Source organism: Solanum dulcamara, chromosome 11, assembly GCF_947179165.1.
Source record: "Solanum dulcamara chromosome 11, daSolDulc1.2, whole genome shotgun sequence".
Taxonomy (NCBI): Eukaryota; Viridiplantae; Streptophyta; class Magnoliopsida; order Solanales; family Solanaceae; genus Solanum; species Solanum dulcamara.
In genome coordinates, this window is record NC_077247.1 from 42,496,876 (window position 1) to 42,521,239 (window position 24,364).

The 24,364-nt window shown below is 36.0% G+C and overlaps 1 protein-coding gene across 4 annotated transcripts; it reads left to right on the forward strand.

The window, feature by feature from the left end:
• Positions 1-16,613: 16,613 nt before the first annotated feature.
• On the forward strand, positions 16,614-23,457 carry LOC129874476 (pentatricopeptide repeat-containing protein At4g19890). 4 transcript variants are annotated; one of them, XM_055949764.1, is made up of 5 exons: positions 16,614-18,867; positions 19,101-19,205; positions 20,263-20,441; positions 22,394-22,573; positions 22,959-23,457. In XM_055949764.1, the coding sequence occupies exons 1-2, from the start codon at positions 16,737-16,739 to the stop codon at positions 19,118-19,120; spliced, it is 2,151 nt and encodes a 716-aa protein (XP_055805739.1). In that variant the 5' UTR covers positions 16,614-16,736; the 3' UTR covers positions 19,121-19,205; positions 20,263-20,441; positions 22,394-22,573; positions 22,959-23,457. The 4 variants fall into 4 exon arrangements, with proteins under 4 accessions (XP_055805739.1, XP_055805742.1, XP_055805740.1 ...); XM_055949767.1 differs by having other exon boundaries at positions 16,614-16,723; positions 17,074-18,867; positions 22,394-23,457; XM_055949765.1 differs by having other exon boundaries at positions 20,263-20,487; positions 22,394-23,457.
• Positions 23,458-24,364: the final 907 nt, after the last annotated feature.

The window sequence follows — 24,364 nt, forward strand, 5'->3', positions numbered from 1 at the left end:
CACCATCTACTAACCCAAATCTCACCCAATATGCTACTATCCTTAAACCAAAAGTCATTAACCCTGCAGTCCCCAATGTTCCTCCTATACATGTAGTTATTCTACATGGAGAACCAAGTATTACGTGGAAGTCATCAGAGATCAAATCGCTCATAGTAAAGGAAAATCTTCAATATGCAATCATTGGTAAATTTTCTTATGGAAAACCAGATGTGCAGGAATTGAGAAAAACAATTCCAGGGCAGTGCGGAATCAAAAGTGAATGCACAATAGGAGTATTAGATGCAAGACATATTCTTATCAGACTAACGACGATGGAAGATTATGTTAATTTATTATCAACACCAGCCTTTTATGTGAAAGCAAAGGAGAATTATTGGCAGATGAGAACTCTGAAGTGGGATCCGTGGTTTGAATCTGAGGTAGAAACTACAATTGGTGTTGCTTGGATATCATTCCCAGATCTACCGCCAAATTTTTTTGCAAGAGAAGCAATTTTTTCAATAGCAAGAGCAATTAGAAAACCTCTTATAGTGGACATGGCAACGAAGAACCAAGCAAGTCCTAGTTGTGCAAAGGTGAAAATATAAGTAGATTTAACTGCTAAACTGCCCCAAAGAGTGAAAATCAATGAAGAGGATGATAATACGGGTGAAGTAAAGTATAAGTGGATTAAAATACAGTATGACAACATGCCAAAATACTGTAAGGAATGTTGTTTACAGGGACATGATGACAAAACTTGGTGGACTCTACATCCACAACTATATGATACAATGATTGAAGAGAATAGGAATTTAGAAAGGAAAGGTGAAACTCAAAATGTCATAGGCACAGAAGCAGATTCCAGGAAGATTTTAACAAGTGGCAAAGTAGTGGAGAATAAACATAATAAGCAAGAATGGATGGTGAGAAGGAGGAATAAATACAAGAAAGATAAATATGGGCATATTGAAGGGGAAATCGACTATCAAGATAAGAATTCCTTTGATGCTCTAAGGGACAAAGAAGAACATGAAGATCAGGGCAAAGAGGAAGACAGAATAGAAGAAAATAAAAATGGTTCCACTAAAGAATGGGTGAATAAAACTTTCAATAAGAAGGAGGTCAAAGAGGCAGTAAATGATAAGGAACAAGAAGGAAACAATAAAGAAGGGACTGTAACACATCAAAAGAAGGACAACTGTGAAGAAGGGAATAGTCGACAAGAATCAATGCAAATTATTAATATAGAGGAATCAAAAGCAGTAGAGGAAAATAAAGAAGAGGAGGAGATAAATAAGGGCACTATTGTGGTGTATGAATTGAACAATGAACCATGTCCGCTAGCTATTGAGAATGCAACCTCAGAAGAAAGCAAGAAAGAGACCTATATAGATAAAAATGATATATCCCAAAACATTGAAAGGATTGCTGAGGGAGATTTATCACCAAAACATAAGGGAAGATTGAAGGAGATGTACACAAAACAAAAGAAACAAAGTGAGGCGGATATAAAACAATCTCAAGCATCATCCAGACAGTCGAAGAGAACGATTGTCAAAAATCTCAAGTATCAATGAAAGCTTTGATATGGAATATAAGATCAGTAAACACTCAAAAGGCATTTACTAGACTGATTAACCTCCATAAAAGAAATCAATATTATTTGGTGGGATTAATGGAACCTTTTGAGGAAACACAAAAATTAGAAGTTTATAGAAGAAGACTTGGAATGAAGCATGCTCTTACTAATGTCAATGGGAAGATTTGGGCATTTATTGATGAAGAGATGGAACTTGAAATAAGTAGAGACGAGGAGCAAATGTTAACTATTAAGTTAACAAATCAAAACGGAAATATTGAGGTCATGGTGTCACTAGATTATGCTAAATGCACGCAGGGTGAAAGACTTTTACTATGGGACTCTATATCTGACTTGGCAAATATCATAAGTATTCTATGGATGATAGGTGGGGACTTTAATGTGATTTGTAATGAGGAAGATAAATTGGGGGGAAGTCCAGTTACAGAGGCAGAAGTTAGAGACTTCAATAATTGCATAAATGTGTGTAATCTGGAAGATTGCAACTTTAAGGGAAGTAAGTACACATGGTGGACTGGGAGAACTGAGGAGGAGTGTATATTCAAAAGGCTAGACAAAGTTCTTACAAATGATAAACTACAGGAGGTATTTCCTGTAATTGAAGTGGAGCATCTGATCAGAAGTGGCTCAGATCACACTCCGGTGGAAATAAATCTCAAATTCAGCAAAGAGGAGGTGATTAAGACTTTTAGATTTCTCAACTTTTGGCTAAAAGAAGAATCATTCATGGAGACAATTAAGGAGCACTGGAAAGCAGAGTTTGAAGGGGATCCGTTTGCCTTATTTCACCACAAACTCAAAAAGACTAAGAAAGCTTTATCTCAATGGAGCAAGGATACATTTGGAAATATTTTTCAGAAAATAGCTACTATGGAGGAGATCATTAAAGTGCAAGAGGCTCAGTTTGAAGCTAACCCCAGTGGAAGCAATAGGGAAACTCTTCACCAAACTCAAGCGAAATTAAAAAAAATATCTCCAAAGGGAGGAAGAATTTTGGAAACAAAAAGCGGGCATGGAATGGTTTAAAGAAGGAGAAAGAAATACAAAGTTTTTTCATACAATTGTAAGAGGGAGAAGAAGTAGACTCAGAATTAATAGAATTCAGGATGAGGATGGGGACTGGTTGGAGCAGCAAGAAGACATTGCTAACGCAGCAGTGAAATACTATGAGAAACAGTTTACCATGCAAGCAATAAGTGGTGATTTTGAGCTGCTTAACGAACTTCCGGAGGTAATCACTGAAGACATGAATGAGGGACTAGAAGCAATACCAACTATTGAAGAAGTGAAAAAGGCAGTAATGAAATTAAATGAAAATAGTGCAGGGGGTCCAGATGGAATGACAGGGGCTTTTTTCCAAAGAACATAGGAAATAGTTGGAGAGGATATATATAATATGGTCAAGGCCTTTGTGGGTGGAGCAGAGCTACTCAGATATGTCACTCATACGAATTTAGTCCTAATTCCTACGAAAGTGACTGTTAATACATTTTCAGATTTTCGACCAATATCTTTGAGTAACTTTGTCAATAAGATTTTCTCAAGAGTCATACATGAAAGAATTAAGAAGGTCCTTCCACAAATCATCTCACAGGAGCAGGTTGGCTTTGTACAAGGGAGGAGTATAGCTGAAAATATTCTTTTCGTGCAGGAAATAATCTCTAAAATAAGGAAAAGAGGAAAGCCTTCTAATATTGTAATAAAGCTAGATATGATGAAAGCATATGATAGATTGGAATGGCTATTCCTAACCAAGGTACTAAGGAAACTAGGGTTTGGAGAAGTTATCATTGACATAGTGTATAGACTGATTAGCTACAATTGGTACTCAATCCTATTGAATGGACAACCTAAAGGTTTCTTTAAATCTACAAGAGGTGTAAAGCAGGGAGATCTACTATCTCCTACTTTATTCATTATAACTGCTGAAGTTATGTCCAGATCATTAAATGCTCTCATGAGAAGGAAGGAATTTAAAAGATTTGGCATGCCAAGGGGAAGCTTGAAACTAAATCACTTGGCTTTTGCAGATGACATGATTATATTATGTAAGACTAAAGTTGCTACAATGCAAATGATTACAGAAACTCTTAGAAAGTATGAAGATATATCGGGGCAAAAGGTAAACAAGGACAAAAGTGCTATCTATATGCATCATAGTGTGTTGGGGGGAGAAGCAATAGTTGCAGAAGTGGCTACAGGTATTCTTAGAAAGGAATTCCCCTTTACTTATTTGGGTTGTCCTATTTTCTATAAAAGAAAGCAGAAAGCTTATTATCATCAAGTAATTCAGAGGATTGCTGCAAAACTACAAGGATGGAAAGTAAAGTTACTTTCGTATGGAGGTAGGACAATTTTGATCAAACATGTGCTACAAAGCACCCCTATACATTGTTTATCTGTAATGAACCCTCCAAGGAATGTGTTAAATCAAGTACAAAGTATGATGGCCCAATTTTTCTGGAGTAGCTGTATAGGGGGAAGAGGAAAACACTGGAGTAAATGGATTAACTTATGTCTGCTAGAGAAGGAAGGAGGATTAGGCTTCAGATTAATACATGATGTATCATGGCCCTATTTTGTAAACTATGGTGGAACTTTAGAACTAAAAAGACTTTATGGAGTGAATACATGCATAACAAATATTGTAGAAATAATAGTCCTAATTTGATCATGTGGAAAATTGGGAGTGGGGGATCACAAGTATGGAAAAAGATGCTACAAGCTAGAGACTTAATTGAACACCAGATTCTATGGATTCCAAAAAAGGGATCAGTTTCCCTATGGCATGATAATTGGACTGGGCTGGGAGATATCTACACCATAACAGGGGGTGAAGTTGAATGGGATTACAGATATGAGAATGTTGAAGACATTACTATACAAGGAGAATGAGATACTACTGTAATGGGAAATATTTTCCCTCTAGAGTTGGTTGAACACATAGTAAATCATATAAAACCACCAAGAGGGAATGTAGAGAAAGATCAATCACTATGGATGCTGGAAACAAAAGGGAATTTTACAGTTAAATCAGCATGGAACTACATAAGACACAAAGAAGATCAGAACAGAATTTATAAATGGATGTGGACTAAGGAAATACCTTTCAAAATGGCATTCTTGAGTTGGAGGATGTGGAAATTTAAAATTCCTGTGGATGATAGGTTGAGGAGATGGGGTTTAGAAGGTTCATCTAGATGTTGGTGTTGTGAACAACCAGATCAGGAAACAATGGCACATGTATTCCGAAAATCTGACTTTGCTAACAGGAGATGGTCCTATGTTTGTTCTTTTGTAGGCTTTAATATTGAAGGACTACCTCTAAGGAAAATTATAATGATATGGTGGGGAGAAAAAATCAGATCAAGCATGAAACCTTATTATAGAGCAACTCCAGGCTTTGTAATTTGGGAATTATGGAAAAGGAGAAATAAAAGAAAACATGAAGGGAAAAATACCTCTCTAGCAAAGGTTATTCACAATATTACCAACAGTATGTACATGTTTATTAATATCAGAAGACCAACAATGCAGATACCAAGCAGTTGGGCAGGGATATTACAAGAACTACAGAAAGAGACCATGCAAATAAAGGTGATTAAGGTGAAATGGGAACCTCCACCAGAGGGATGGATAAAATACAACACAGATAGTGCTTCTAAGGGAAATCCAGGGGGAAGCTCGTATGCTTTTTGTGTAAGAGATAATAAGGGGGACATTATCTATGCAGAGGGTAATAATATTGAAGATACTACTAGCACTGTATCAGAAGCCAAAGCAATACTAGCAGCAAGTATTCATTGCAAACAATCACAATTTCAGCAAGTAATTATCCAAACAGACTCAATGCTAATGCACAGGATACTACAAGGGGAATGGAAAAGTTCTTGGATAATAAATGACATTGTAGAAAAAATCAAAGCATGCTTACAAGGAAGACATTGTCAGTTTCAGCATATCATGAGGGAGGGAAATCAACCGGCAGACTACCTAGCTAACATTGCTTTAGAAAAGGAAAATTGCAAATATGGAGATTTCAGCAGCCTAGAGATAAAAGGAAGGGGAATAATTGTCACGACCTAGCCCCGTGACTAGTGTCCAAATTGGACCCTCGTATACACACATATTATCTATAGTCAATCGGCAATTAAGCATGATAAAGGATTTATATGGGTAGCACGTTGTCTCAAACTGTTACTTATATATATACTAAAATCACCTATTTCTTGGGGAGTCTTAATTGTCAAAAATAAGATAACATAATATGTAAGCCGACAAGGCTTCCATTCTGAATGTAAACGTCCAAAAACATAAGTCATACTAGTACACCGGACAACATCTATATACAACCCACTCATATGTCTACAGACCTCTAAGAGAATTAACAATAGCATATGACGGGACAGGGCCCCGTCGTACCCTTAAATACACAAATATATACATTATAAGGATTAGTACCCAAAGTTTGGGCTCCGAGACAATGGAGCACTTCAAACTCGTTGAGTAGAATCCTAAGTTGGCGGCTCTCCAAAATGAGTATTTGTACCTGCAGGCATGAAATGCAGCCCCCCGAACAAAAGGGGGTCAGTACGAACTATGTACTGAGTATATAAAGCATAAAATACCGTAAAGGAGATCACATCTGAAATAAAGATTCAGGAGTCAAGTATCATAATCAATAAATCATTGTACCTGTGTCTTATAAAATGAAGACATGCATATCATCATATATCGTACCTAGCCCGTTATGGGACTCGGTGTCACAATTATATCAATATATCGTCATATGTATATATATACCATACCCGGCCCTCTAGCAAGGGACTCGGTGAATAGAGTAGTGTACACTGATACCGTACCCGGCCCATTATGGGACTCGGTGCCATAATCATATCGTCATATCATCATAATATCATATTATCATATCACGTACCCGGCCCTCTAGTAAGGGACTCGGTGAATAATGTAGTGGAATCCATACATGATAACATACCCGGCCTATCGTAGGACTCGGTGAATAATACCATAACAATATGCACGAATAAGGTATCATTAGCAACCTTGCGAAATTTGATCATTATCGGAGACTTAATAGAATAAGCAAAATAGTCCATCATTTGAAAACCAAGACAATAGTCATTATGAATCACATCAATTATGGATTATACTAAAATATGAATTATACCACAACATGAGTTATACCAACTAGGATGGCTGGAATCATACACATGAGTCAAGACATAACAATATAAATTTTGAAAATCAAGAACGGTAGCCATCCGAGTATATCTACGAATACGAGTTTCTTTGGAATTTAAGCATACGTCATTCGTTCGTTTCATATGGATCATGCCAAAAGAAGAAGATGTTAACTTTACATACCTTTAGCGTTTATACGTATATGTTGTCCAATATTGTCTCAACCTATATTAAAACGTTAAGCACTATGATTAAGCTATGGACAAGAATAAAACGTAGTCTATCGTTAGTAGGTTATTTCTAAAAAAAATTGGACAGCACCTCCCCTATACCGCTCACTTTTCCCACTTTCAAACCAGCCATATAATCATCAACCAACATCAACAATCCAAAATATTGACACAAAATAAGATTTATTATTCATGTTACCAAAGCAGTAAATTCGGAAAGTCAAGTACCTCACGTTGTATCTAAATTTTGAAAATGAAAACGGCAAAACTGGACTTTATAACCTTCATGAAACATTTATATCTCTGTCTTAAGTTTCCAATGCAAAAGAAATCAACTCAAAATTCATTTTCTACAAAGAGATATCATCAAAATACGAACAGCTATACATGAAGGAATTTTCAATCCAGAATCTGGACAGAATTTGTCTTATGATTCATGCTCAGTTTTCGACATAATAACAGCAGATATAGACTAAGACATAAACATAAGAGTTGTAGGTACGTGTATTAGCTTTCCAAAACATGTTTAATATCTAAAATCGAAGGTCTACACAATGAGATATTCCAGAATTACTACCAGCTACTCAATTCCAAAAACGGGTTTGAACATTCACAATCTTCATACACCTTTTTCCTCCAAATTCAAGAACAACAACTCATCAACAACATCAAAACAATATCAACTATTATTATACATCATCACTAAGATAATTCCATCTATTTAATCTACCTAAAACAACCCTTTAACCCATAACTCTCAACAAATCACCAAACTAGTTTATAACACTATTTTCTCCGTTCTAATCCGTTAAAACTCTAACTAAACTTGTTAACAATGAAAAGGAGACTTTAATATTACCTTAAATTTGCAGCACCACATAAAATCTTCTCCTTATTGGCTGATTTCTAGCTCAAATTGAAGCCAACGCGACGTACAACAATTTTCTCTTCATGAGCTTCGGATTTCGGGACTTGAATTTTGGTCGGATTTGGGATTTCTCTCAAGAACTCCCTTTCTCTCTCTCTCTGGAAATTTCCAGAATTATGTTGGTCTAAAGTTTGAAGGAATAGTTACAAAAAATCAGATCTAATTTCGTAGGTATTGGGCCTGACCCGAATTAGAATTGGGTTGGGCCGAATTCACTATTTAGTTTGGCCTGTCAGACTTAAAACGTCTATATCTTATTACTCCGATATCACATTTCGTCCCACGACCTATGGTTGGAAAGATATTTCAATTATCTACAACTTTCATGTTGAGAGTTTTCCCAAATTCTCAAATTATAAAGAGGTTATGGCCTCCCGAAGTCAGCTTACCCGAAACGTGACTTTAAGAAAAACATATTTGATGGCTTCTATTTTGATTTGGCTTAAGGGTCCTTCTTGAGATGTATTTTACTACACATAAATTATTCATATAACTTGGCATCTACAACGAATCATGTCATTTTAAAATTCAAAATTAAAAGTCCTTGAATTTATAATCGTTAGCTTACGAATAATCCAAAATGCAAAAATACGGAATATAACATTCTTCCCCCCTTTAGAACATTCGTCCTCGAATGTTAAACCCGCCTCATAAAGTCTTATAAGAGATTTGGGGGAATAGTCTTTTTTTTTCTTTTTTTTTTTGTAACAACAAATAGTTTCATATGTCAATCAATATAATTAATCGAGAGGTTTAGATTACCTGTAGGCGTAGAAAACAAGTGAGGATACTTATCCTTCATCTCTTCCTCGGCTTCCCAGGTCATCTCTTCTCTATTGTTATTTTGCCATAATACTTTGACGGAAGCCACATCCTTAGTACGTAACCTTCTGACTTGGCGATCAAGTATAGCTATAGGGTTTTCCTCATAAGAAAGCTCCTCCGTCACCTGGATATCATCCATGGGGAATACTTTAGAAGGATCACCAATGCATTTGCGAAGCATCGACACATGAAAAAAAAGGGTGCACTGCTTCCAAATCAGATGGTAGGTCCAACTCATATGCAACCTTGCCTATTCTACGAGTAACCTGATAAGGGCCAATGTAGCGCGGGCTAAGCTTTCCTTTCTTACCGAATCTCATTACCCCCTTCATGGGTGACACCTTCAAAAACACCCAATCACTAACCTGAAACTCTAAGGGTCGACGTCGATTATCTGCATATGATTTCTGTCGACTCTGGGCTGCTAATAACCTTTCCCGAATAAGCTTGACCTTATCAACAGCTTGTTGAATCATATCAGGTCCGATTAACTTAACCTTACCAACATCAAACCAACCAATAGGTAACCTGCACTTCCTGCCATATAAAGCCTCATACGGTGCCATCTGAATGCTAGAATGATAGCTGTTATTATAGGCAAACTCAATAAGTGGCAAATGGTCATCCCAGGTACCTCTAAAGTCAATAATACAGGCCCGTAACATATTTTCTAGCGTCTGAATAGTGCGTTCAGCTTGCCCATTAGTTTGAGGGTGAAATGTTGTACTAAGATTTATTTATGTTCGCAATCCCTTCTGAAATGATCTCCAGAAGCTAGCTATAAATTAAGCCCCTCTGTCTAAGATAATAGATATGGGAATCCCATGAAGTCTTACTATCTCTTTGATAAATAACCTCGCATAGTCCTCTATTGAATATGTAGTTCTAACTGAAAGAAAGTGGGTTGATTTTGTCAGCCTATCTACAATCACCCATATGGAATCATACTTCTGTGGAGTGCTAGGTAAGCCTGTAAAAAAAATCACATTAATTGCTTCCCAATATTTTCTCAAATGTTCTCTTAGTTAATTATGCCGTTCATAGACCTCCTCCGTTTGTCGACTCGCTTTAGTTCATTATAACGCACTCCAAGTTCTACTAGTAAATCGAAATTTCACCAGGGTGATATTTTGGTACTCCAATATTCTTTCTTTACCCTACTATGACAATCCGTATTCTGGAATCCTCGGCATCATGTGTAACTTTCTGACTTTGACTTGAAGGTCTTTAACTATCATTTGTTTTTACCTCTTGATCTTGATCTTTTGGGTTGGTTATCAATTAGTGTTAAGGTTCCTTCATCTTATAACCTTACCGTCATCCAGTAACCAGTAACCCGCCTATTCTGATTGTCTCGGTTAAGTCATTTCATAATTTCCTTTACCCTAACTGGCAATATTTTAGGCATAATATCTTGAGTCATTTCTCTATTTTTGACTCAAACTTTTCTATTGCCCCTTTACTCTAATTTTCTCTTACTTCTCTTACCACACATACTATTGCAATCTTTATACGAATATGTGTAGGTGCTTAAATCAGCCCAGAAAATACCTAAATGTCTCCACGTTAGTCTTTATGCAGTCCCTATATTTTCTCTTACCTCTTTCAGTTGATATCAGGACTCACCTATGGCTTTTGCCCCCAATACTAATTATATCTCTATAGTTTTTCCTCAAACCATCTTATACTTTTCTTTGATGTATCCGGAATATTGCAATCGCATTGTGGTTACTAAATTCTTATTCTGCTTATCAAGTAATCACTTGATATCACCCTTAGCATACCAGTATTCATAGGCTGCATAACCAATCTTGTAGAATTTGTACAACGTGTATTCAATTCTAATCATAGTCTTTCCTTCTCTTGGCTTATTCTGCTATAAATTTCTTATTGTACTAACACTCACTTGCTGTCTATTTTGTCATACTTGCATCCCTTCCTTTACTTACTATTAAGTTTTCTCATATTCTACCATATGAGAGATTTCTCTCCTTTGCTACTTGTATATCCCAATCTTATTAGCCGATAATTACGTTGCCAACATCTCAACCTCTAATCCAGTATAACCTTGCTATCATTTATAATATCTTCGAGCTACTTGTTACTATTCTCATGTTGTATTCGTCCTTTTTATAAGCATCCATCTTTTGATGTCACACTATCCAAGATCTTTACCAATAATTCTGAGCACCGTCTCAAATATCATCTTGGTTTTATTTTCCATTTATTGCTGACTTTCAAATTTTTCTAACTTGTTCCAGCATGGGATCTCATATGAAGTTTAGGTGTTCACCTTAACGTGTTGCAGTGTCAGTTAATTTCATCTTACAGTTATATTTTTCTCATCCACTTCCCCCCTTTAGGGTGTACTCATATCATTATCTATTTATATTCTACTCTATGTCCCCATTTCAAATTTTCAAATTCATGCGATTCTTTTCCAATACATTATCTCTGTCTTTCTTTATATCATCAATAACTTAGATTACCCATGTACGAAACATTAACACAATCACAAGGTGATGAGAATTCCCGATATATAGTACAAAATCTCGTCTGATAAATGGTACTCAAATGATATAATTAATGTAGCAATTCATTCAAAGCCACATTCCATTTATTCTAATCAGTAATTAGCTAGTGTTTATAATCGTTTTAAATTCTCTATTCGGTAGCACTTATATTCTAGTGATCAGTGTTCCAAGCTTTCTTATAACGCTATCTTTATCTCAATAGATATCACATGTTCCTCTAGTAAACTCACAATACATCCGTTATTTTTGCAAATCTACATTTCCTATCATTTAAGGATTTCACTATTTTTCGAGGTGAAGTCACATATACACAATACTCCTTTATGCCTTATATGCTTTCACCCTTGTCGTGTACCCAATACTAACTTTTAATCTTACTCAAAATCATATCCATTAGCCACTTTTCCGCTAGACTTTACTTATTTTCATAACGATTCTCATCATACTCACATTATATTCTGTTCTTACTCAATCCCATAGTGTAACACTTTTTAACCTTATTCACGATTCTTACTAAGGGTCAATTATACTCGGTGGAGTAAGCGTACTTAACCTTTTTGTAAATTATCCCTTAGTATCAAAACCCCTTTCGAATCATCCTAGCATTTCATGAACAACACATGAAATACATGATCCTGAATATTCCACAAGTTTATGTTTTCCATTCACCAGTTCCATCTCCAATTAATTGGTTAAGGACTAATAAAATGTTATCATAAGGCATTCTTCAACCACCACCAAAAGGAAGCTAGAATCCAACGAGCACCACCGGACCTCTTAGTGCTTGATGCACCTGGTTTACCTCCAAGGTTATTCTTAAATTTTGAATGAATTATTTAATTCACAAACTAATTGTTGAGTGCCTTGTACTTCTCAATGGAAGTAAAACTTAATTATGAGACGTATTTTTTTTTCCTTCAACAAAAGCTTCTTTTAAGGAAAACATGCGATTGGAAGTTATCTTGGTTCGTTTAAATCAATTCTAAATAGGCTTTTTCCGAAATAAAATTTCCCAAATAAAAATGGTGTCCCTTAATGATGACATTGGGGTATTTCTTAACTCTTTACTACAACACAATAAATTTACCTCATGGTTATCAACCTTCAAAATATATTATGAACTTATGTCCCACTTTCTCTTCTTTTTTTTTTCTGAAAAAAAAAATGGGCAGAGTTTCCTCTGTATTTCTTACTATCTCAAAATCTGCACGCAGAAAATACCAACAATGCCTCACAGGTTCAACATATATATATTCATATCATATCGCAGCCACACAGGGCACCCAATATCAACAACAGTATGAAAATGATGGACTTACCTCTTATGTCCGACTCGAACTGCACCTGTTACACTTTCATGTCTACTTTTTCTTTCAATTTTCAACTTTACATTTCAATCATACTTCAATATGCTTACCTTATCCACCATACCTCTTTCGCATCATTACTTACCCGTATATTGTGTAGCTTCCAATATCATCAATCGTTTTCTTCTATCGATGTCGTTCTTCAGCTGAAATCAAAAGATAGAAAAAAAGAATTTCATGTCCTACGGCTGGGCTCTATCGCACGATCTTAGATATGAAAGAAAGGCAACGTCCTAAATGTCCTGTAGCCTCCTGTTTATAGATGTGGTGCACAACACACCGATAAACAAGACTCTACTAGACACGGTCTGTAGACACTCCGAGGATGAACTGCTCTGATACCACTTTTGTCACGACCTAGCCCCGTGACTAGTGTCCAAATTGGACCCTCGTATACACACATATTATCTATAGTCAATCGGCAATTAAGCATGATAAAGGATTTATATGGGTAGCACGTTGTCTCAAACTGTTACTTATATATATACTAAAATCACCTATTTCTTGGGGAGTCTTAATTGTCAAAAATAAGATAACATAATATGTAAGCCGACAAGGCTTCCATTCTGAATGTAAACGTCCAAAAACATAAGTCATACTAGTACACCGGACAACATCTATATACAACCCACTCATATGTCTACAGACCTCTAAGAGAATTAACAATAGCATATGACGGGACAGGGCCCCGTCGTACCCTTAAATACACAAATATATACATTATAAGGATTAGTACCCAAAGTTTGGGCTCCGAGACAATGGAGCACTTCAAACTCGTTGAGTAGAATCCTAAGTTGGCGGCTCTCCAAAATGAGTATTTGTACCTGCAGGCATGAAATGCAGCCCCCCGAACAAAAGGGGGTCAGTACGAACTATGTACTGAGTATATAAAGCATAAAATACCGTAAAGGAGATCACATCTGAAATAAAGATTCAGGAGTCAAGTATCATAATCAATAAATCATTGTACCTGTGTCTTATAAAATGAAGACATGCATATCATCATATATCGTACCTAGCCCGTTATGGGACTCGGTGTCACAATTATATCAATATATCGTCATATGTATATATATACCATACCCGGCCCTCTAGCAAGGGACTCGGTGAATAGAGTAGTGTACACTGATACCGTACCCGGCCCATTATGGGACTCGGTGCCATAATCATATCGTCATATCATCATAATATCATATTATCATATCACGTACCCGGCCCTCTAGTAAGGGACTCGGTGAATAATGTAGTGGAATCCATACATGATAACATACCCGGCCTATCGTAGGACTCGGTGAATAATACCATAACAATATGCACGAATAAGGTATCATTAGCAACCTTGCGAAATTTGATCATTATCGGAGACTTAATAGAATAAGCAAAATAGTCCATCATTTGAAAACCAAGACAATAGTCATTATGAATCACATCAATTATGGATTATACTAAAATATGAATTATACCACAACATGAGTTATACCAACTAGGATGGCTGGAATCATACACATGAGTCAAGACATAACAATATAAATTTTGAAAATCAAGAACGGTAGCCATCCGAGTATATCTACGAATACGAGTTTCTTTGGAATTTAAGCATACGTCATTCGTTCGTTTCATATGGATCATGCCAAAAGAAGAAGATGTTAACTTTACATACCTTTAGCGTTTATACGTATATGTTGTCCAATATTGTCTCAACCTATATTAAAACGTTAAGCACTATGATTAAGCTATGGACAAGAATAAAACGTAGTCTATCGTTAGTAGGTTATTTCTAAAAAAAATTGGACAGCACCTCCCCTATACCGCTCACTTTTCCCACTTTCAAACCAGCCATATAATCATCAACCAACATCAACAATCCAAAATATTGACACAAAATAAGATTTATTATTCATGTTACCAAAGCAGTAAATTCGGAAAGTCAAGTACCTCACGTTGTATCTAAATTTTGAAAATGAAAACGGCAAAACTGGACTTTATAACCTTCATGAAACATTTATATCTCTGTCTTAAGTTTCCAATGCAAAAGAAATCAACTCAAAATTCATTTTCTACAAAGAGATATCATCAAAATACGAACAGCTATACATGAAGGAATTTTCAATCCAGAATCTGGACAGAATTTGTCTTATGATTCATGCTCAGTTTTCGACATAATAACAGCAGATATAGACTAAGACATAAACATAAGAGTTGTAGGTACGTGTATTAGCTTTCCAAAACATGTTTAATATCTAAAATCGAAGGTCTACACAATGAGATATTCCAGAATTACTACCAGCTACTCAATTCCAAAAACGGGTTTGAACATTCACAATCTTCATACACCTTTTTCCTCCAAATTCAAGAACAACAACTCATCAACAACATCAAAACAATATCAACTATTATTATACATCATCACTAAGATAATTCCATCTATTTAATCTACCTAAAACAACCCTTTAACCCATAACTCTCAACAAATCACCAAACTAGTTTATAACACTATTTTCTCCGTTCTAATCCGTTAAAACTCTAACTAAACTTGTTAACAATGAAAAGGAGACTTTAATATTACCTTAAATTTGCAGCACCACATAAAATCTTCTCCTTATTGGCTGATTTCTAGCTCAAATTGAAGCCAACGCGACGTACAACAATTTTCTCTTCATGAGCTTCGGATTTCGGGACTTGAATTTTGGTCGGATTTGGGATTTCTCTCAAGAACTCCCTTTCTCTCTCTCTCTGGAAATTTCCAGAATTATGTTGGTCTAAAGTTTGAAGGAATAGTTACAAAAAATCAGATCTAATTTCGTAGGTATTGGGCCTGACCCGAATTAGAATTGGGTTGGGCCGAATTCACTATTTAGTTTGGCCTGTCAGACTTAAAACGTCTATATCTTATTACTCCGATATCACATTTCGTCCCACGACCTATGGTTGGAAAGATATTTCAATTATCTACAACTTTCATGTTGAGAGTTTTCCCAAATTCTCAAATTATAAAGAGGTTATGGCCTCCCGAAGTCAGCTTACCCGAAACGTGACTTTAAGAAAAACATATTTGATGGCTTCTATTTTGATTTGGCTTAAGGGTCCTTCTTGAGATGTATTTTACTACACATAAATTATTCATATAACTTGGCATCTACAACGAATCATGTCATTTTAAAATTCAAAATTAAAAGTCCTTGAATTTATAATCGTTAGCTTACGAATAATCCAAAATGCAAAAATACGGAATATAACAATAATAAACAACGATAAGTTAAACATTCCATATTTAAGAGTTGCTCCATTGAGGAGATAAGGGGGCAGCACTACTTCAGGGCCATTTACTGTAGATAGAATGGTTGAGTTATTTGAGTCTTTGAAAGAGAATCCACATGATCAAAATGAAAATGCTACTGTTGTCCACATGGTTACTGTGGAGGTTGATGATGATGAGGAATTGGAGGAGCAGCAACACCACAATTGCAGCAAGTTGTTCAAAGACAGATCCCACAGGAGACTTAGTTTTATTCAAGTCCCAACTGATTGTGCGTACTTAGGGGAAACAGTAGTTGAATTGGGAAAAGAAGTAGCACAACTACTTCAGAATTCTGGATTTTCATTTTTGAATTGTGCTATTAATGGCACAGGAAAAATATGGCTACGCAGAGCATGGGGAGCATATGCTACTGTTATTTTCTCAAAAAAAAAAAAAGAAGACAAAAGAGGAAATTATACAGAATTAGGAAACTCTAGGCTTTGTGTATATGTTTATAGAGAGAGGAGATATGGGCTCTATCGGAAATGGGCTTTAGGTGAAAGAAGCTCCCTCAAAAAAGATGTGTTTACGCACGTGATATGTTTTAATTTATTTTCTTATCGGATTATTAGTAAAGGTGGTAAATATTATAAATAAAATCAACTTTGAATTTATAAGGTATCACTTATTTTGAGATCGGACGAGTGATTCTAAGTATCGCGCCTTCTTGTGTTCTCGATTTTGGGCTCATGCTCCTTGCAAGTGCAACATCTAGTTTTGCTTTATTGAATCTGTTGTCCCAACAATCTCTCAAGTAAAGCATTTTCATGATTTCCTTTACATTTCATCGTCTCTACAGACTTCACCATTTTACAGCTTCTACTACACTCCTCAATGGCCTCTTTTTCTCCCAACCTCACCCTTTCTTCAACTTTAATAATAACCCCTCTTATCGCCATACCAGATTTGATTGTTTTACAACAAACCCAGTGCCTTCAGATTTTGATTCAGTTGTCAAAAGGGTCTGTTCTTTAGTGTCTGAATCATATTGTAAAGTTCAAGAAAATACCCATTTCAAATCTACACCTCCCAAGTTGAAATTGCCTATAGATTCTAAGTATTTGACTCAAGAACAAGCTATAACTGTTGTTGCTTCTCTTGCAGATGAAGGAGGCTCCATGCTGGCATTGAGTTTCTTTTATTGGGCAATTGGATATGTGAAATTCAGGCATTTTATGAGGCTTTATATTGTTTTAGCTATTTATTTGATTAAGAATGGAAACTTTGAGAGAGCCCATGAAGTGATGCATTTTATGTTAAGGAATTTTTGTGAAATTGGTATGTTAAAGGAGGCTGTAGATATGGTTTTCGAGATGCAAAATCAAGGATTGGTTTTGAATGCTGGGAGCTTGAATTCTGTTGTTAGTGTTGCTACTGAGATGGGACGTGTTGAGATGGCAGAGAAGGTGTTTGGTGAAATGTGTGACAGAGGGGTGTGTCCTGATTCTTTTTGTTTCGAGTCAATGGTTGTTGCTTATTGTAGAATAGGAAGAGTTGTAGAGGCTGATCGGTGGCTGAGTGCAATGCTAGAAAGGGGGTTTCTTGTTGATAATGCGACTTGCACTTTAATCATGAGTGTTTATTGTGAAAAGGGATCTGTTAATAAAGTGTTGTGGATTTTTAATCAACTGATTGAATTGGGGTTGGCTCCAAATGTTATCAATTATACGTGTTTGATAAATGGATTGTGTAAGAAAGGCATAATTAAGCATGCATTTGAGTTGTTAGAGGAAATGGTTAGAAAAGGTTTGAAACCAAATGTTTTCACTCATACTGTATTGATTGATGGTCTTTGTAAGAAAGGCTGGATGGATAAGGCTTTTAGACTTTTCCTAAAACTTGTGAAGAGTGACAATTACAAGCCTAATGTGCATACATATACAGCCATGATAGCTGGATACTGTAAACAGGAAAAATTGAATCGTGCAGAGATGCTTCTGAGCAGAATGCAAGAACAAGAGTTGGTCCCTAATGGCAACACCTACACTGCTCTCATTGATGGGTACTGTAAAGTCGGAAACTTTGATGTTGCTTATAAATTCTTGCATGTGATGGATGAAAAAGGCTTGGCGCCAAGCATTTTTACTTATAACGCGATCATTGATGGCCTGTGTAAAAAGGGAAGGGTTCAGGAGGCTTATAAGATGCTCAAGAAAGCTATGCAAACTGGAATTTCGCCAGATTTAGTGACTTACACCATTCTCATATCTCAGAGCTGCAAGCTAGGAGATAACAGACAAGCTTTTGCCCTTTTCAGTAAGATGGTTAAAGCTGGTATCAGCCCTGATATGCATACATACACCACATTAATTGCTGCCTTGTGTAGGCAAAAGAAAATGAAAGACAGTGAAAAACTCTTTGATGATGCTGTAATTTTAGGTTTGATACCTACCAAAGAGACTTGTACTTCCATGATATGTGGATATTGTAGAGATAAAAATGTGGCCATGGCCAAGAAGTACTTCCAGAGGATGGGAGAATATGGCTGTGTACCTGATAGCCTCACTTATGGTGCTTTGATTAGTGGGCTTTGTAAGGAGTCAAAGTTGTATGAGGCTAGAGACCTTTACAATTCAATGGTTGATAAAGGGATTCCCCCATGTGAAGTTACACGGCTGACTGTAGCTTATGAGTATTGCAAGAACAATGAACCAACCATCGCGATGGGCCTCTTAGATAGATTAGACAAAAAACTTTGGATTCGAACCGTATCTACCCTAGTCAGGAAGCTTTGCAGTGAAAAGAATGTGGATGTAGCTGCTGTATTTTTCCATAAACTGCTAGACAAACAGCAGAGTGTGGATCGAGTAACTCTTGCAGCATTTATGTCGGCGTGCTATGAAAGCAATAACTATGACCTTGTCTCCAGTATGAATGAGAGGATAACGAAAGATTTTGGTAAGACCCGTATGCTTGTTATTTCACTTGTTTTGCTGTCCGGAAAACTATGATTCGGTATGACTGTTCTACTTGCCAGATTCTTGGCTGCCTTGCTTTATGTGGGTGCCCAATTACTTGCACTCTTTCCGTTAGTATTGCAATTATTTTGGTCCCTTTTCATGCTAAAGCTTTTTATTTTGAATTGATTTTGTTCATATTTGGCCTATTAAGTGTGATTTTCACTTACCCAGGAGAATCTACGGTAGAGTGATCTTGTGACTTGCTGAACAACAACCGAAAGGCTATTTGGCGGGCGTGCAAGTAGCAAGTTGAAATGATTGCTTTATCCTCTTAAGGTTAGAATCTCTCTGTAAGTCCCATAAATGAGGATCAATTTCTGCACTAATCTATGTCAGATTAGATTAAATCAACACGACAGAAAGAATTTAGAGTCTATAATGAAAAGATCCTTCACCATCCATCATGTGGTATCACTTTAGTTCCTTGATTCTTCTAGTTACCTTTTCTATCTTTTAAATTGGGTATTTCTTGAATAATGGTTCTCCTAAGCTATTGTGATAGAAAAGATACAGGTAGCATTCTTTTGCTAATTTTTGATAAAGCTTCAAATGTTTTTCTTTTATGGGAATTTCAGAACACTACTTAGTGGAATCGTCTTTTCAATGGAAACGTAGAAGAAAACTAACATTATACATTACTCATCTACCGTCCAATTTGATATATTAACTTCTTTGTCACAATGTTTTAGAGAAACCGATTTTTTGAATATATTGTTATTTTTCAGTTTTGTGTATATATGTATTAATGATTAGAGTTCACCGTGTAAACCTGTAGTTTGCTGGGAAAATGTCAAATGAAAATTAGAATTAATAAAATAAAAGTAGTTTGTTATTTTTCTATACAATATGAGTTCTTCTATTACCTAGAGGAGTGTGATTTTATAGCTATATCAACTTATATTTCATTTAGGTTTTCCATATGCTATCTTTAGTTCGTAAATATGAAAAATTCAGCTTGAATATTGGGCAGTTGACTCTCCTACTCCATGTCACATCATTCATTCAGGACGGAGGGAATATTAGTTTATATCAGCTAGACTTTGTGGAGATTTGGTGTTGAGTCATCGACAGAATGATGTCAAGTAATTTGGAACTAACTGATTTAGGATGTAAAGTCATTTTGCTGGAGGGACTAAAATAAGTCTGATTTTTGAGCAAGTTTGTGCTGTTCAATGTTCATTCTCATTGAGCATGCTTATGAAGAAAAAAAATACAGGAGTAAATGTTTTCACCTTTTTAATATTTCATTGTGATTTAACCTTACCTATCTTCGCTTTTACTTTGGCATTACAAACACTTCTAATTTTTTTTATCTACGGCACGTGCAATTCAGCAATGATGATATTTGCAACTTGAGCATTAATGCTGGCCCATCACACTACTGCTTGACTTGGACAATGCCAAAAGTATGAAGAAAGTGCTGGGCTAATTTACTGATTTGAACAGAAGCGCGTAGCTTGCTCAGAAGTCTATATTGTTTGGGCTATGTGGAAATTAGCTGTCTGCGGGATGGTGACCTCTACTCTTCCTTCTTATACCTTGTCATGTTAATAATTTAGTAAGTCTAATGTAGAATGTAGAGGACCCTCTTCTGCAGTCTACACTGTTGGATTTAATGTTGTTTTCCTAAAGTCGATTTGATGTTCCTGAAATCGTGTTTTTGGTTTTTTCAAGAAAAGTCATAGTTAGGTTAAACTATGTTTTTCTCTTATCAGTAATACCATTTCATTAAAATGAGTGAAGCACTAAGATGGTGCTGAATATTTAATGCAACATACTAGAACAGTTCCTTGTTCTCATTCAAGGAACTGATAAGATCTGACATCTTGTCAGTCTCATCTACATATTCTGGTTTACACCAAAAGATGAGAAAATACAATTGAATCCAATCCTAAGTACAAAGTCTGCTTTTCCTTCAAAACATAGACACGCTTCATGTGTAACTAACCGTGAAGGAGGGGGGGGCACCTTATAAGGAGCTCCTTTTTTCCATTTTAGTTTACAAAATGTCAGCTCTGTGTTAGCACATTTTCTGCCATGATTGATCTATAGCAGGGCACCATGGAAACTGTCCACTCTCCACTATCTGATGTCCAGATTGCTTTATCTACCGCCGTATAAAGCCTTGTGAACCCTCAAGATCACATAAAATTTCTGCCTTAGCTTTGTAGTTCCCATCATTAATGTTCCTTCTTAGTGTAATCTGTCATCCTTCCCCAGTTCTGCATTGAAACTGTTTGGTCTCTGTGTTGTGTGCCAGATTGTTGATTTCAGGAAACGGGTCTTTTGGAGGAGCAACTCCTATTAAAATGATTCTTCTTTCATTGTTCACTCTTAAACAGATTTTTCCTCAACTTCTGCCAAAGGCTCCTAATATGGCTCCATATCCCCAGCTCATGTGGTCCTGGTATAGCATTGAACACCATTTATTCATCATGCCATAGTTCTCTCTTAATAACTTTCCTTCAAAGGGCATCCTCTTCCAGGAAGCAGATCCATAACCATTTCATTAGCAGGTCTGTACGTTCAGGTTCTTAATTCCCTTGCCACTCCCTTTTTGTATGTTATGATATTGTTCCATCTGTCTAGATAAGTCCTCTTGTATTTGTTGCCTTGCCACAAGAGGTTTTTTCTGAACTTGTCCAGTCCTTTTGTCACCTTTGCTAGCACTGGAAAAAAGGTATATCTCATGTATTGGATGAAAATCCAATATACTTTCGATTAAAAATTAATCAGGCCCCAGGGAAAAGATACTGTCTCGTCCCATTTGCCGACCTTCTTTCACATTTTTCCTCTAGAGCATTCCGTCTGCTGTTTAGTATTTAGGTCTCAATGGTTACTCCAATCATCAGTGTAAATTATGCTCTTTGGGAAGGAAGGAGGTAGTTTGCAGCTGGGGCTTGTTTGAAACATTCACAATATAATGGCAATCTTTTGCTACTTCCGACAAGACAAGCTTCCTTCCACCTATGGCTGCTGGGAGATTCCCCAAAGAATACGTAGCTGGGGCAAATCAAGATTAAATTGTTCATTTTCCTTTTTCTTTCATCAATCTTAATTTAATACAATCTGAGCAGTATGATATGATGTGAAAACAGCGGATCAGATCTGGAAGCAATACACTCAGTTTTTTATTTAGAGTGTTGGTGCTAGGATGTGTACCATTAGGTTACACCTTTGCCTAGTTTGAACTTGACAGACTTACAATTGAAATGGCTTGACGTGGTGTCTGCTAAGTTTTCAGGTCAATGTGAAGAGAACTGGAGATGTAAAATCAGTTGATGAAAAATAAGTTAGTCTTAATACTGATACTCCATCTTGTATAGTAAACAATAAAATGTAGAAAAGTGGGACATACCATGCTGCTGCAATTTTGGCCCAACTGGATTGTGTTTAAAGAAATGAAATCTAGCTCCAACAGTCCTAATCTAATTTGTTTTGTCTACTTTTTTTTTATTTTGAAGGTGTTGACGCAGATGGCCAAGCTGAGGAAGATTCTTTTAGTTTTCGAGGGCAAGTTGTTGAATGAAACTCTTTCAATGAATTTACTGCGATGATGTGCTTGTATGAGAAGCTCTTATAAACCTACCTTGATATTATATGGAAGTTGACGATTGCAGAAATGTTCATAGTAAGAAAATCAGGTATCTTTCTTTTCCTTTGATATCCACACAGTCATTGTTCAGAAAAGATTGAGAGATGGGGACACAAGTTGTTAAAAACTTTTATACAGCGAGAGAGATTGATAAGGAACAGTTATTTGACAGCAAATAGCAATCATCTTATTACTTCCTTTCTTTTTAACGTACGAAGATGTTGGCTAGCTCACTATGTAGCTGTCAAGTCATATGCAATGAAAGGAGTACAGATTGTGATTTTGGTTTCTCGTCATTTTGATTTTGATGCATAAACCTCTTCAGCAAGATCATTGTTAGTGAAAGTCCTCTGGTGTCGTCATTGAAGATTCCTGAGATTGTACATTACCGAGGATTTCCAGATTTTTGTTGACAGAGGTGGTATGCATTGCAGATTACATCAAACTGCCATCGCATGTGTCCAACACATGAAATGTCTCCAGTCCAACAATCCTTACCATGTTCAAGCTATTTAGGTATCATGGATCTCAATCTTTGCCTCCATTTCTGAACTGACAATCCAATCTTAAGTTCTTTCTCCATCTCTCACCGAGTTTGTGATCAATGAAAGCATTTTACCAAGAGTGGTGACCATCAACTGTATGTCATAAATGAAAAAAATGCTAGCCTTGTTGAGCCTCTCAATCGCGGTACTGGGAAAATTGCTAGCCAAAGGTACTTAGAGCATGTATAAAAGGTGGTGTTGCCGTATGAATGTTGCTGTTGTTGACATGCTACCATTAAGGTTATGCAGTTGTTCCTAGCTATACAGATGTTTTTCCCAAGTGATTGTATTGTTTTATATTTATTCATTTCGTTCTTCCTTTTTGGTACTGTTGAGAACACCATGTATCACTTTTTTGACGAAGAGGAAGCTTGAACTTTGACATTCACTTGAAAAGTTATTATTGGGATCAAAATAACAAGGAGTCATGCAGAAGAAAGCTAAATCAGACGACACAGAAAAACTATAAAAAGACTTCATGGTTATCCTAAAGAAGGCTAATTCAATTAGCTGAGAACTTGAGATGCTTGTACATGAATAAGGAGTTTAGACAAAGGTGAAGTCAGATTAAACAGGATTGTGGTGTGTAAATGTAAATATTCAAATAAGTAGCCACAATTTTCTAAAAGAGTAATGTAAAATAGATGAAATTGAACAAACAAATAAATGGAATAAGAATTGACGCAAAATTGATTAATTGACAAGTAGATGAACCAAAATTAAATCTTTCATTAATTAACATTTCTCATTTCTTTTCTTTTTCTATTCTCAAAAACTCTATCAACATTCCCTAAGAACTTATTGCTACTTTTTCTCATTATTCAGAAAATAGAAAGAAAAAGAAACTTGCCACACATATAACAATAATAACATATTTAGTGTAATTTCATAAGTAGGATATGAAGAGGAAAGAATATGTATACATACCTTATCTTATTTTTATGAGATAGAAATGTTGTTTGTTTATAGACCCTTGACACAATGAGGTATTACCAGAACATGGTAAAAAAAATAAGAGAGAAGTATTGAAAACACTTGTAAACTCTGTGTGAATTATTAGTTTAATTTTTGAATTATTGACAATCTTAAAAACATCCATTTACTTGGCTAACTGAACTTAAATACACCCTCAATCTTGTAACATGAGCGAAATACACCCTAAATGCTCTCCAAATTTAGGAGTGTTTTCAATACTTCTATCGTTTTTTTTAATCAAAAGGCTCATACTCCTACGAGAGTTTAAGACTATTTGCTATGCCCTATGGCAGAGCGAGGGTGTATGTAAGTTTAATTAA

Coding starts and splice junctions, on each gene's coding strand:
- LOC129874476 (XM_055949765.1), top strand. CDS start 16,737: ATGATTTCCTTTACATTTCATCGTCTCTACAGACTTCACCATTTTACA. Junction 18,868..19,100: donor GAGGATAACGAAAGATTTTG/GTAAGACCCGTA, acceptor TCACTTACCCAG/GAGAATCTACGGTAGAGTGA.